Consider the following 16,038-nt stretch of genomic DNA (forward strand, 5'->3'; position numbering starts at 1 on the left):
GCAAGCTCCGAGATCCCGGGAAAGTCGCGGTGGACCTAGCCCATCATCATTCTGTCAATCTGTTTTACCCAAGAAAAATCTAATTCAACTTCTCGAATGGGGTCTCAAAGGGCGTAACCGTCAATTCAACACCATGTACTTTAAGAGTACGGGGTCCCAAAAGACGAAACCATCCTCTGCTACCATCTACTGATAGAGCGTTCCGTATTAATAATTTACCTGTATTTTTGGACGCTCTTTAGGCCGATGAATCTTTTGACTAAGTGGAACTCTCTGTACTCTATATCGATCAATTTCCTTAAATCAATAATTAATAACGAACATAAGCAATACCTTGATCAACATAACACTTGACAATTAATCCAGAATACATTTCGGCGAACCCTGACCTTTCAGTCAGGAATAACCACACCAGTTTATTCAAAGTTAGTGAATTTTATTTCCCTATATTAACAAAGCTAGCACAATATAAATGTGTCTCAACACCAAATGGTAAACGTAAATGAACATTAATAGCTGTCCATAGCGGCGAAACAGGTGCAATCTATGTAGCATTTGAATCACAAGGCATTCGATAATAGCAATGCAAATCACTAATACGATAATCTGTAATGAACTAATTGCATACATTTAGTCAGCATAACAAGATCTCAAATTGCATCGTGCGACATATGGAACCCTCGTCTAACCTCAAATTAGCATCGGCATGTGGGACTTCATGCAAAAACAATTTAGTAACATTAATTTAGAAAAAAACTCCTAACTAGGGCTCTTATCAAAATCAGCAGTTGGTTACCTAAAGGAAACACAATGCAATTTTACAATTTCCTCTCATATTTACCAATTACGATCAGCATACAAGGAAGTCTTCGTCTCACAGGTACCGTTTCTCGATCAGCATGGGTACCGTTTCGATCAGCATGGGACGGGGCAAAGGGGCAAGGTGGACGGGGCAGTTGCCTCACGGCGGCAAGATAAAACTACTACTTCATGCAAAGGGCATTTCAAAGTTAAAGTCTCTAGGGCAAGAATCATTTAAAGTCTCTTTCTCTCGATTAGAGAAAGTATCAAAGTCTCTTTCAAAATGGCGTCGCAGCAAGGTGGGCCATAATAGCTGCAATGTCCTGCAAAATGGCGGGTATCGAGCTGGTAATGGCTGTAATGGCTACTTTCTTCTCGTGCACCTGGGTTTTATAGACAACAGTTCAAATCCAGTAGGGTCTTCCATTGGAGGGTTCATAGGTTAGCTTCAAATTGTCCAATCAAAAACGACAGTTCTCAAGCTTTTACTTAAGCATACATTATCCTTGGAGATGGGTACGCAAGTTGCAACATTGTATACCAATTAGCTCACTTTCAGAGCCTCCATTGTCCGCACCTGCAAATCGACCTTGGAGTAAAGAGAAAATATACAAGGCTGGCACGAAACCTTAAGAAAAGCATGTGAACGATCTCAGTGGAAAAGTACAGCTTCAAGCAGAAATACACGTTTAATAGCACATTGGAAAAATACGAGCATCTAAACCGTGAGACCAGGCCACTAGGCCAAAGCCTCCACTAAAGTAATGCTAAGCTTAAAACATTTCAAACAAGCAAATCATAGCACACATTTACGATTATGTCGGATTAGTGCAATTCTAATACACCACGTTATATAAAGCACGCTTATAAATGTTGTCAAACTACTCTGAGGGCACATTTTGTCCCCGTACAATCTTTATTAGTTCGGTTAAAGTCACACATGATTATTTCACACTACGTTTACGTTAATAAATGTAAAACCTTCATTTTCTGCTTCATCATAGTCACATTTTTATTTCGACCAGTGAGGTGTATCATGCTAATTCCACAGCATATTACTTTAAAGTGTGGCCGATGCGAGGAAGCAAATCACTAAAAACGTGTACAGCAAATATAGATTAGTCTATGCTGCCATCTTCTGATAATTTGCTGCAAACGCTTCTTCGGACAGTAAGTGCTCAGTGTGGGGGCTAACGTTTTTGCTAACACATTTACTGACCTCGGGAAGCTCTTTTTCCTTCAAATATAAAAATTGTAAACATGTATTAGATTTCCTGGCTGTTTTCGCATCTAATTACGGCCAAATATAATTTTTTGCATGCGGAGAGGACAACATTACATTTAAAAAATCATTTGTCAAACCAAACAAGGAAATTAATTTAAAAAAAAGTCGGAAAACCCACAAAAAAATCTTCAGAAAGCACGCTTTAAATGCGTGCAATTGTCGGACAAAGCCAACAAAATGCTGTCAGAAAGCAGGCTTTAAATGCGTTCAGCCAGGGAAAGATGACAGGTACGCCTTAAATGCTGTACAGGGAGGTACAGACGGGTAGAGGAAATTAGAGCTGATGAACACAGTACTAAGACATCGGGAAACTGATAAGAGCAAACACATAAGGAACAATCATTGGTAAATGCAGCTCATAGAAACGGAGTAAGAGTAAGTGGCACGCACTGGAACTAAAGGAAATCAAGGGGGCGGGATGTATGATCCTTTTTAGATTTATATTTAATACAATAGCTTTCACACAGTACAAGTGCTGTGCAGATGAAATCTAAGAAAGAAGAAAAGTTTTAAAAAAAACAAGGGTTGTCCTGTGAATTCAGCACTCAGTGTCCATTGTTTTCACTTATTTACATTTTACCTTTGTAAGTAAACACATTAGGCCAGGTTTACAACATTGAGCATCTACATTCAAGTCAGTTGCACACAGTGCTTGAAATGGAAAAATTAAAGTGCAGTTACTGTGTGCCAGTGTACCTGCCTGTGTCCGAGAAGTGCCGGTACTCTCCAATTAAACATATTATGTTTTTCTTGAGATGTACCGGCACTCTCCCTCTCAAAAAAAAAAAAACGTGCTGGTACTCAGTACCGGACGGTACCGGACCATTTAAAGCACTGGTTGCACAAAAAACACCATCTGAGCTCAGGTTTCCGACACAGGATGGAAGCCCAAGATAGTCATTTTTTTTTAATGTGAAGTTGGAAGGGGGAAAATGCTGCATCATATATGCAAAGTGGTGCAATGCATGCATTGCGCCATTTTGTAACCCTTGTGCCACATTATGCCTGTGCCTGGCACAATGTATGCAAGGGGGGCGATCCGGTGCTAGGGCGGCCGTAAAAATGGTGCAAAGGAATCTATGAGACTCTCTTGCGCCATTTTTATCTGCACTTAGCAGGCGTTAAATAGAGGCTTCCATTGATTACAATGAGCCTCTGGGTGCTTTGCAAGATTAGCGTCATCATTTTTGGCGCTAGTCTTGCAAAGCGCCAGTCTGGCGTAAAAAATTATGATGCTAGTCACCCTAACTACCGCCATGGTGCGCCGTATTATAAATACGGCGCTACCATGGTGGCGTTAAGGGGAACAAGAAAAGTGGCACTGCAATGTGTGCAGCGCCACTTTTCATAAATATGCACCTAGGTGTGCAGGCAACTGAATCTATGTGAAGCCCAATAAAAGAGAAGCCTTATCAATACTGACGGAACAGAGCATGTCACTCGTATTATTTTCGTTCTGGCTCATTCTCTTATTTGTTCGGTGAACCATATGGCTAGGGTTATCTGCTGCAGCCATCTCTTGGCGACAATGTTGGAATGTTCCCATATTGCAGCCAGTGCATCCCGATGACCTCTCTAAAGTCGCAAAGCAGCAAAGTGCCTGGAAGTACCTAGCACAAGAGAGCCTGATGGTGGATGCCACGCAGGAGTCTGCAGCTGCCTCTCAAGGCTTTTGGCACAAAAGGCTTACAGAAAGAGAGTCGGACAGATCTCAGTCATTAGTGCTTGACTGAGACACTCATGAGACCAGCACATGCATTCACGTCACACTAACAGGGAGTTGCTATGTCCCCTTGATGCAGTTGTGCTCTGCTATATCGCAACCCATGGCTTAATCTCTTCAATCGCAAAAGGCATCTCTCAGGTCGGGCTGTCTGATAACCCTCTAATGTCGAATTTCAGCTACATTCATATTTTTCCAAACGTTTCCTGTTTACCGTGCACACTCCTAATGTAGCCTGGCAAAAGCATGATGTAATGAGCAGAACAGTGTTTAATTAATCCTAGTGACGACGATCGGAACACGCGCTACGTACATTTATAAATGTGTGCCTATTAGAACAAAAAACGCCTGTAGCGAATTTGAAAAAAAATCATATTGACTCTGAACATAACCACCACAATTGGATAAGACATAGTAGTGAGTGGACACTCCTGCAACATCCAGTAAACACCAGGCACAAGAGGGAAGAAGAAGTGAAAACGTGCAGATTCTTACCAACACCACAGCCCCTACTCATATTTCATAACCATATTTTAATGAGGCATTGATTTTTGATTTTGAAGGCCTGGGTTGCTAAGAAGTGATACAAGTTCTTACAAATGAGTACTGGGTGAATCGGGGTCTTAGTTCCACTTGTTAGGCTTCCACTTACTTGGCTGAAAACTCTCGAGGGTCCTTCTTGAAAGCCGAGCACACCTCTTCATTGGGGGGCTCCACGTAGGTGGGGAACTCCTTGGGAGGCTGCTGCAGGGCAGCCAGGCAGAGCTTCTGCTCCAGGCCCTTGTGGGTGCAACAGGCTGCAGTTCCAGGGTGCTTAGGAAACGGAGATGCTGGATCACAGGACTTTGCAGACAAAGCCGAAGCCTGTTTTAGACAACAGATAGTTGAGTTTGTAGGAAATGCAAGCTATCCTTTTGTGTGACTGTTGATTTTTTGCAGCCACAGTAAAAATTGATACGATATGTCTATTGGAATAAATCCCGCCTGGAATATTTTCGGCTATTAAATTAATGTACCTGCTTGATCAGGTTTTATATGGATGGCACATGGATAAAATAACAATGACAATAGAAATAATGTACAATAAACATTCGACTGCAGCTAAACATATTGGTTTGTTAAGGATATACTAAGTTATTCATCATTTTAGCATTCAATTATTTTACTTGGTAGAAAATAAAATTGATTGAAAATAAAATTGCTAAACTTCTCCATTTGTCAACGCAACAGAGCTAGACAACTAAGAAAAAGAGAATCCAAGGGCCTGATTTAGAGTTTGTCAGATGATTACTATATCACAAACATGACAGGTGTCCCGTACACTTTATAACAAGTGCCATAAGATTTAAAGCACTTGTAGTAAGGCGGGCAAGATATCTATCACATTTGTGACTACGTAAACCGTCTGTCAAACTCTAAAGCAGAAGACATTTAAGAAAGAGGAAAGAGAAGAGATGCTTAACATGTGTTAGACCTGTATCCTTGCCATTGTTTCCCCTGTCTTTTTGCATCTGCCTCCTGTATTTTTGACTGCGTGCTGGATTGAGTTTTTGCTGGTTTTGGTACTCGGGGCACTTTACTACTGCTGATCAGTGCTAAAGTGCAATTGCTCCCTGTGTAAATTGTGATTTAAACTGCCATGTCAACCTGGCAAGTGCACCCACTTGCCAGGCTCAAACCTTTCCTTTTAGTACATATAAGGCACCCTTACGGTAGGTCTCGGGTAGCCCCATGGGCAGGGTGCAGTGTATTTAAAAGGTAGGACATGTACTGGTGTGCTTTACATGTCCTGATGATGAAATACTGCCCAATTTGTTTTTCACTATTGCAAAGCCTATCTCTCCCATAGGTTAACATGGGGATCGTCTTGAAATATTTCTTAAGCGTAATTTCCCATTGGGAGCAGATAGAGAAATGGGGTTTGGGGTCTATGAACTCACAATTTAAAAATACATCTTTAAGTGAAGTTGGTTTTTAACTTGTGTGTTTGAAAATGTCACTTTTAGAAAGTGTCTCACTTAAAAATGCTCCTAGAGGAATTGTTTAGATATAATATGTGTACATATGATCCAGTCTTCAATTAATGAATAAGACAACTCTGTACTGTTCAAATGCAATATATTACTCAATAGGATTCAGGAAGTTCAAGAAAATGTACAACAAATCCAACAAATGTCCTCCATCTCATAAACAACAACAATGTATATAACCCCCCTAGATCACAAGATTGAATCCCAACAGAAAATCCAGGAAGGGGTTATAACCCCCCCTCATAACACAGTCCTGCACACTAGTTGCCTGGTTTTCAGTCCCAGTTAAAGCAATATCATGGACTTTCAATTCATCTTGTCAAATGAGAAGGTAATGTCGACGTTTCGGCCTGTTGCGGCAGTCAGAGGTCCGTCAGACCATCATCAGGACTCTGTGTTGTTAAATAATACAACATGTTGCAAAAATGGACTCTGTAGAAACACTCAAGGGGACTTCAAATTTTGATTTGAAGAATTGATTCTGACTCGCATGTGTTGAGCTGATGCGGATGGAGACAGACACTAGCGGTCCCATATTTAAAAGGTTGAAGTCCCCTTGTGTATTGCTACAAGAGTCCATTTTTACAACCTATTGTATTATTTAACAACACTGAGTCCTGATGATGGTCTGACGGACCTCTGACTGCCAGCAACCTGGCTGGGCGCGTCATCCAATCCTAACGCTGCTTTCATGCTGTCAGCAGCATGAAAGCAGCGTTGGGGTTGGATGCAGGGCAGACTGGGAGGCTGTGCCTGCAGTGGAAGAGAGGAGAGGAGATGCGTGGATTGGCGCCAAAATGTAATGTGTTTTTTGTGGTTTTTTTTCATTTTTTTGTTTTGTTTAGTATGGCTTCATAAATATGATTTTGTGGTATGTTCTGCCGATGCATCACTAAAAGTGAAACCACGTCAGCGCAAGAGCCTCGTAAATATGGCCCTTATTTTTTTTACGAAGAATATGTGAATCTTACACTTTAATGTTTTATCAGTGGGCTTATAGTCATTGCTGTAAAAATATCTCATGAAAGGTTAAGAACTGTATAGTTGCCAAATATTGAAATACAATGATAAATGAAGAACACATACCCTTTTATCATAGCACTCAGGAGCTGCACCTTTAGCACAACACGTTTCAGCCAGAGAGACTATCTCTCTCACAATGTTGCTAATTTCCTCAAATGTGGCATTGGAGTACTTCCTGCTGTTCAGAATGATTGCTCTGAAAAATACAGAAAACATATAATTTTAAGGAAGTTATCTTTTCTGTCTCTCCCTCTTTTTAGGTCAAGCCTAGACAGCGTGCATGCGCTGTCTCCAAAACAGGAGCACCAGCCAAGTACAGTTTAATTACACCTGGAATGTTTTCCAGTTGCTTGGATGGACTATTTTTCTTGGTTTCCTGCCTCTCATGTTTGTCAGTAAGCACTTGTGTTCACGCACAAGGTTTTTTTTCTGCGTTTGCCCTGCACTTGGTCCTTACTTTACATAATCAGTAATTACAAGTAGTTGTGTCATGCATGTGTTTTTTGTACATTTTTTGTGTGGCTTTATATAGCATGAAATCGACCCAGGAATGAATCCTCAACAGCGGCCCTTCCTGTATGTGGGAGAGCAGATACTACAATATTCACTGCACTCATGGAAACTCACCCCATAATGCTTTGCAGACATTTATTTTACAACACATTTTTGCCCATAACTCAGCCTGTGGTGGTCCTATGGCAATGGGACTACCCCCAAAACATTCAGAATGATGTGCTCTTTCTGTCAAGGCCATCTTGTGGGTCCCATTATGTTCGAGGGGGCACACAAATCATAACCTTTTCTACCATTCAATGCATATTTAAATTCTCTTATAGCTGGAACTTTTGTTTTTTACAGTTGAGAGGAGTTTGTAATAATAGTCTGACAGCCTTGCTTGGACTGCAAATGTGTAATGTACTCTGCTCTCCAAGAGCTGAAGGATGGTAATTGTTCTAAGACACTACTAACTCATTAAGCTCCATGGGGACACCTAGCCATGACCAGTGATATGGCACTTTTTGCTAATTAACAAACACAGTTTATTTCTGATAAAGGTTGGGGGGCATATTTATACTCCGTTTGCGCCGAATTTGCGTCGTTTTTTTCGACGCAAATTCGACGCAAAACTAACTCCATATTTATACTTTGGCGTTAGACGCGTCTAGCGCCAAAGTTCATGGAGTTAGCGTCATTTTTTGGCGTGAACACCTTCCTTGCGTTAATGAGATGCAAGGTAGGCGTTCCCGTCTTAAAAAATGACTCCCAGGCATGTGCGTGGTATTTATACTCCCGGGCAAAAATCACGCCCGGGAGTGGGCGGGGCAAAAAAACCCGCATTTGCGCCTCTTTTTAACGCCTGGGTCAGGGCAGGCGTTAAGGGACCTGTGGGCTCAGAATGAGCCCAGAGGTGCCCTCCCCTGCCCCCAGGGACACCCCCTGCCACCCTTGCCCACCCCAGGAGGACACCCAAGGATGAAGGGACCCATCCCAGGGAAGAAAAGGTAAGTTGTGGTAAGTATTTTTTTTTAAAAAAAATTGTGGCATAGGGGGGCCTGATTTGTGCCCCCCTACATGCCACTATGCCCAATGACCATGCCCAGGGGACAGAAGTCCCCTGGGCATGGCCATTGGGCAAGGGAGCATGACTCCTGTCTTTGCTAAGACAGGAGTCATGTTAATGGCGTCTGGGCGCCCAAAACAAATGGCGCAAATCAGGTTAAGACAATTTTTTTGCCTCAGCCTGACTTGCCCCATTTTGGACGGCCAAACGCCATTTTTCCCTACGCCGGCGCTGCCTGGTGTACGTGTTTTTTTTTCACGCACACCAGGCAGCGCCGGTCGACTAACGCCGGCTAACGCCGGCTAACGCCATTCAATAAATACGGCGCCCGCATGGTGCTTCAGAATGGCGTTAGCCGGCACTAATTTTTTTGGCGCAAAACTGCGTTAGCGCAGTTTTGCGTCAAAAAGTATAAATATGGCCCTTAATGTGTGCACAGAAACTCACCCAATAATGCTTTGCAGGCATTTCACTTTTTGCTAATTAACAAACACAGTTTATTTCTGATAAAGGTTTAATGTGTGCACATAAACTCACCCAATAATGCTTTGCAAACATTTCTTTTACAACACATTTGTGGTCGTAACTCAGCCTGCGGTGGTCCAAGGGCAATGGGACCACCACCAAAACATTCAGGCCCATATTTATACTTTTTGACGCAAAACTGCGCCAACGCAGTTTTGCGTCAAAAAAATTAGCGCCGGCTAACGCCATTCTGAAGCACCATGCGGGCGCCGTATTTATTGAATGACGTTAGCCGGCGTTAGCCGCCGGCGCTGTCTGGTGTGCGTTAAAAAAAAACACGTACACCAGGCAGCGCCGGCGTAGGGGGAAAATGGCGTATGGGCGTCCACAAATGGTGCAAGTCAGGCTGAGGCAAAAAAAATCGCCTCAACCCGATTTGCGCCATTTTTTTTTCACTCCCAACCCCCATTGAAATGACTCCTGTCTTAGCAAAGACAGGAGTCATGCCCCCTTGCCCAATGGCCATGCCCAGGGGACTTATGTCCCCTGGGCATGGTCATTGGGCAAGGGGGCATGTAGGGGGGCACAAATCAGGCCCCCCTATGCCACAATTTTTTTTTTTTTAAATACTTACCTGAACTTACCTTAATGTCCCTGGGATGGGTCCCTCCTGCCTTGGGTGTCCTCCTGGAGTGGGCATGGGTGACAGGGGGTGTCCCTGGGGGTATGGGGGGGGGCACCTCTGGGCTCATTCTGAGCCCACAGGTCCCTTAACGCCTGCCCTGACCCAGGCGTTAAAATCCGGCGTTAATGCAGGTTTTTTAGACCCGCCCACTCCCGGGCGTGATTTTTGCCCGGGAGTATAAATCCCACGCATATGCATCAGAGTCATTTTTTAAGACGGGAACGCCTACCTTGCATATAATTAACGCAAGGAAGGTGTTCACGCAAAAAAATGATGCTAACTCCATGAACTTTGGCGCTAGACGCGTCTAACGCCAAAGTATAAATATGGAGTTAGTTTTGCGTCGAATTTGCGTCGAAAAAAAACACGCAAATTCGGCGCAAACGGAGTATAAATATGCCCCTCAGAACGATGTGCTCTTTCTGTCCAGGACATGTTGTGGTTCACACTAGGTTAGAGGGGGCCCAAAAATCATAAACCTTTCCACCATTCAATGCATATTTAAGCTTTCTTATAGCTGGAACTTTTGTTTTCATAGTTGAGAGGAGTTTGTGTTCTAAGGGCCTTGTTTGTAATATCATTCTGACAGCCTTGCTTAGCCTGCAAATGTGTAATGCATTATGCTGTCCAAGGGCTAAAGGACAATAATTGCCCCAAGGCACTACTAACTCCATAGGGATATCTAGCCACGACCAGTGGTATTGTACCTTCTGCTAATGCACAAACACAGTTTAATTCTGATAAAAGTTTAGGCCCATATTTATACTTTTTGACGCAAAATTGCGCTAACGCAGTTTTGCGTCAAAAAAATTAGCGCCGGCTAACGCCATTCTGAAGCACCATGCGTGCGCCGTATTTATTGAATGACGTTAGCCGGCGTTAGCCGCCGGCGCCGTCTGGTGTGCGTTAAAAACAACGACGTACACCAGGCAGCACCGGCGTAGGGGAAAATGGAGCTTGGGCGTCAAGAAATGGGGCAAGTCAGGTTGAGGCAATTTTTGCGCCTCAACCCGATTTGCGCCATTTTTTTTTCACTCCCAACCCCCATAGAAATGACTCCTGTCTTAGCAAAGACAGGAGTCATGCCCCCTTGCCCAATGGCCATGCCAAGGGGACTTCTGTCCCCTGGGCATGGTCATTGGGCATAGTGGCATGTAGGGGAGCACAAATCAGGCCCCCTTATGCCACCAAAAAAAAAAATATATATACTTATCTGAACTTACCTTAATGTCCCTGGGATGGGTCCCTCCAGCCTTGGGTGTCCTCCTGGGGTGGGCAAGGGTGACAGGGGGGGTCCCTGGGGGCATGGGAGGGCACCTCTGGGCTCCTTCAGAGCGCACAGGTCCCTTAACGCCTGCCTTTTGCAGGCGCTAAAAAACGGCGCAAAAGCGGCCGTACGTCATTTTTTTTGACCCGCCCACTCCCGGGCGTGATTTTTGCCCGGGAGTATAAATCCGACGCACATGCCTCGGAGTCGATTTTTTAGACGTGAACGCCTACCTTGCATCTCATTAACGCAAAGTAGGTGTCCATGCTAAAAAATGACGCTAACTCCATGGACTTTGGCGCTAGACGCGTCTAACGCCAAAGTATAAATATGGAGTTAGTTTTGCGTCGAAATTGCGTTAAAAAAAACGACGCAATTCCGGCGCAAACGGAGTATAAATATGCCCCTTAATGTATGCAGAAACACATTTTATTTTTGATAAAGGTTTAGGCCCATATTTATACTTTTTGACGCTAAACTGCGCTAACGCAGTTTAGCGTCAAAAAGTTTTGCGCCGTCTAACGCCATTCTGAAGCGCCATGCGGGCGCCGTATTTATGGAATGGCGTTAGACGGCGCAATCAGACCGGCGCTGCCTGGTTTGCGTGGGAAAAAACCACGTAGACCAGACAGCGCCGGCGTAGGGGGAAAATGGCGCATGGGCGTCTTAAAATGGGGCAAGTCAGGTTACGTCGAAAAAATCGTCTTAACCCGACTTGCGCCATTTTTTAACGACGCCCATCCCCCATCAACATGACTCCTATCATTGTAAAGATAGGAGTCATGCCCCCTTGCCCAATGGCCATGCCCAGGGGACTTCTGTCCCCTGGGCATGGTCATTGGGCATAGTGGCATGTAGGGGGGCACAAATAAGGCCCCCCTATGCCACCAAAAAAAAATATAAAAAATAAAAAATTATACTTACCTGAACTTACCTGAATGTCCCTGGGGTGGGTCCCTCCATCCTTGGGGGTCCTCCTGGGGTGGGCAAGGGTGGCAGGGGGGGTCCCTGGGGGCATGGGAGGGCACCTGTGGGCTCATTTTGAGCCCACAGGCCCCTTAACGCCTGCCCTGAGCAGGCGTTAAAAAGTGGCGCAAATGCGCCGTTTTTAGCCACGCCAACTCCCGGGCGTCTCTTTTGCCCGGGAGTATAAATACCACGTAAAGGCCTGGGAGTCATTTTTTAGACGGGAACGCCTCCCTTGCATATCATTAACGCAAGGAAGGGGTTCACGCTAAAAAATGACGCACATTCCGGGAACTTTGGCGCTATTCGCCTCTAACGCCATAGTATAAATATGGCGTTAGTTGGCGTTAGTTTTGCGTCGAAATTGCGTCAAAAAAAACGACGCAATTTCGGCGCAAACGGAGTATAAATATGGCCCTTAATGTACAGCATGACTAAATATTTCAGCCATTTCACTGAGGACTTGGTACTTTCTCCAGCCGTCCGGGTTTGGGGGACATTCTGAGCTTCTGACATCAGAAGAAGTTCTGGCAGTTGCTGTGACATTGCACTCTGAGTGCTTTTGGCTCCACAGGGACATCTAGCCACAACCAGTGGTACTGCACCTTCTACTGTTGACTCTACAGGGACATCTAGCCACAGTCAGTGATACAGCACCTTCTGCTGTTGACTCTACTGGGACATTTAGTAAAAAGCTGCGCACTGCACCCTTGTGCTGCTGAATCCACAGTTAAATATTTAAAAGGCCAGCTAGGCCTGAAAATGTGTAATATACTATGCCTTCAAACGGCTGATTATATGGTTACACTGCAGTGTTCGTTGTCATTCTTGTTTCATGTGATTATGCCCTCTAGGAGCTCACTGTATGGGTACATGACCATGTTTCTTCCAAAGGCTATTTTTACTGTGGTGCTCTGTAGGGGCTGTTCAGACCATTACAGCCTAATGCCATGTGTATGAAGGAATGCACAAATGCAGTTTATTTCTAATAAAGGTTTAATGTGCTGCATGGCTAAATATTTCTAAGGTCCCAAATGCAAGGTTGTCATTATCATTTACAACGCCAACAATGCGAGACCTATTCCTTTGCAAATGCTTGTTTTCTCTTCGCTTTGCTCTTGTTCTTCGACTGCCTCATATTCCTCACTCTTTCTATCCCGCTATTTCTTTCGAACTCTTTGCTATTGTATCAAAGATGCCTTTCTTTGCATACTATCACATTATTGAAAATTACGAATACAAAGTGAAGCAAAACAAAAACCCAAGCATCGGCATAGCCAATATGTCTGTAAGTTTCTTGGCTTCAGCTTTAAGAATTTCAACTAGTCTGTTCATCTTTAAATATTTTGGGCCATATTTATACTTTTTGACGCACAACTGCGCCAACGCAGTTGTGCGTCAAAAAATGTAACGCCGGCTAACGCCATTCCAAAGCGCCATGCGGGCGCCTTATTTATGGAATGACGTTAGCCGGCGCAGCTGACCGGTGTGCGTCAAAAAAAATGACCCATACCAGGCAGCGCCGGCGTAGGGGAAAATGGAGCTTGGGCGTCAAAAAATGGGGCAAGTTAGGTCTAAGGCAAAATATTGGCCTCAACCCGATTTGCGCCATTTATTTTTACTCCCAACCCCCATTGAAATGACTCCTGTCTTAGCACAGACAGGAGTCATGCCCCCTTGCCCAATGGCAATGCCCAGGGGACCTATGTCCCCTGGGCATGGTCGTTGGGCATAGTGGCATGTAGGGGGGCACAAATCAGGCCCCCCCATGCCACAATTTTTTTTAAAAAAAATTACTTACCTGAACTTACCTTAAGTTCCCTGGGATGGGTCCCTTCATCCTTGGGCGTCCTCCTGGGGTGGGCAAGGGTGGCAGGGGGTGTCTCTGGGGGCATGGGAGAGCACCTCTGGGCTCCTTCCGAGCCCACAGGTCCCTTAACGCCTGCCCTGACCAGGCATTAAAAAATGACGCAAAAGCGGCTGGACGTCATTTTTTGGAACCCGCCCACTCCTGTGCGTCATTTTTACACGGGAGTTTAAATAAGGCGCACATGCCTTGGAGTCATTTTTTAGACGGGAACGCCTACCTTGCATATCATTAACGCAAGGTAGGTGTCCACGCTAAAAAATTACGCAAACTCCAAGATCTTTGGCGCTAGACGGGTCTAACGCCAAAGTATAAATATGGAGTTAGCTTTGCGTCGGATTTGCGTAAAAAAAAACGACGCAATTGCGGCGCAAACAGAGTATAAATATGCCCCTTTGTCCTTTCTTTTCAGGTCAGGGTTGCACTTAATGAAACTAGCTGCAGCGCGTCAACAGATTTACACAAAAATAATGTAAATAGTCTAATAAAGACTGACTTAAAACAATGAAATAAATATAAAAATTGGTGATACTCCATTACATGCTACCATTATCTCAAAACCAATAATATCCTTTGGCAGTCTATGTTTTGGTCCACTTGCACACCCTTAAACCTGGCACTGTACAACCATGGCTTACAGCAGGACTATTCTGTCAAGGTATAACAAACCATTCTCTGGCTAGCTTAACCACAGTTGGCACACCACTCCTGATACAAAAATATTGATGTAGAAAAACATATTCAAATTCAGATCCCAATCTGGCCCAACTTAACATGGCATATGCATTGCTCCTCTTCAGTTCCTATTTAGAAGGCATATAACAAACTAAAATGCCACTGGGCAGGAGGCAGATAAATCACTGGCCAATAACAAACAACCTTTTATCAAGTAGCATAAGAGATGCTCTCTAACAATCCTTAGATAATGCCGCCATTTTCCACCTGTATATGTTTGTGTTGTAGTAAGAACTGAAAAAGACACGTCTAAAACTCATGGTCCACAGTCAAACCGCACACCACACAGGCCTGTTCATCAAGACAACTGAGATGTACCTACAGGGAACTGAATGCTTCCTTTCCCATTGTGTTGAACTCCCCGCAGACTTTTTCTTTTTCATATGCTCTACCTGTGGATAGAGAAAGGTTCACACAATGAGTGAAGAAATGTGAACACATATTTAAATTTTGAAAAGAGACACAATTCATACAAAGCTGCTTCCAGAGACAAATCTAATCATAGAAACATGGTTACCCAGCAGATGTGCTCACTGCAAGGTGCAAATATGGATCCCTGACGAGAACTTAGTTTATGGACGAATTCATCTCTGCACCTGGTCTTGATCCATGAGATTTGCAGTGTAGATATATATATATATATATATATATATATATATATATATATACACACACACACTTATGCAGCCCCTCTTTATCAAGGAGGGATATGCAGTGCAGGAATCACTAGCAGAGACGGATCTAAATATGTTGCTTCTATTTATAAAGGTGAGGTGTTGAGTGCAGAGACAGAAAAAATGCATCAACCCACCTTTATCCAAGTGAGGGGCTCAGTGTGAGGCCACAGTCACAAGAACACCTAATTATCCTCCTGAACGTTTATCTAGAAGAGACAGGTCCAACTATGCAGCATTAGAAATAGGACAGAAATTGGCCAGTGTTATCTCATCAAACAAACAAACTGAGATATGCAAAAAGTAATTAGTGGAATGTTTGAATTAATGTCAGTGACTGGTAATTAGTCTGGATTACTTCGAGGTCCACATTTTTGTGCTTTTTAGCTCACAGTGTTACTACAATAGGGACACAGGTTATGGAAGTCAGACTTGAATCCGCTACAACAATGTATATAAAGTGAGAAACGCTAATAACCAGTGGAAAACTCAAAACTGCTAAACAACCAACCACAATGGAAAAATACCAACAAAAACAAATGTTATAAAAACTATTGCAATAACATACAAAAGAAAAAAACACTAATTGTGAAAATTATAGTTAACACATGTCACATTAATGGAAAGCAAGCATAATCAAAAATAATAAATATGGTTACCATAAATATCAATGGGAAGACTAGCTCAGGGTCTATGTTGATGATCAAATGCAATACAGAGAGTTTCACAGAATTTCAGAGAATTCGCTTTGACCTCATTAAATCCAAAAAAAGTGTTTGATACTGTAGGTTGAGTGTGCATCTTTATAGCCCTTGAAAATATTAATATCGGACCAAATGTACAACAAATGAGTTACTTTTTTTCTATATCAATCCACAGTATTTAGATTAAAACAAATTTAATTGTCAGAGCAACAGGGGTTAGAAAAGGGCAATAGTACCTCTTGCCTGTAGAAT

The 16,038-nt window shown here is 43.4% G+C and overlaps 1 protein-coding gene across 1 annotated transcript in view; it reads right to left on the bottom strand.

Annotated features, from left to right (window-relative positions):
- The window catches only part of GC (GC vitamin D binding protein), a 203,378-nt gene that overhangs the window by 146,335 nt on the left and 41,005 nt on the right, over positions 1 to 16,038 (bottom strand). The window contains exons 2-4 of the mRNA XM_069236874.1: positions 14,731 to 14,800; positions 6,926 to 7,058; positions 4,462 to 4,673 (exon numbers count right to left, since the gene is read on the bottom strand). Of these exons, the coding sequence (XP_069092975.1) occupies positions 4,462 to 4,673; positions 6,926 to 7,058; positions 14,731 to 14,800 (415 nt within the window). The remainder of the gene's footprint in view (positions 1 to 4,461; positions 4,674 to 6,925; positions 7,059 to 14,730; positions 14,801 to 16,038) is intronic.

Source organism: Pleurodeles waltl, chromosome 1_2 (assembly GCF_031143425.1).
Source record: "Pleurodeles waltl isolate 20211129_DDA chromosome 1_2, aPleWal1.hap1.20221129, whole genome shotgun sequence".
NCBI classification, from domain to species: domain Eukaryota; kingdom Metazoa; phylum Chordata; class Amphibia; order Caudata; family Salamandridae; genus Pleurodeles; species Pleurodeles waltl.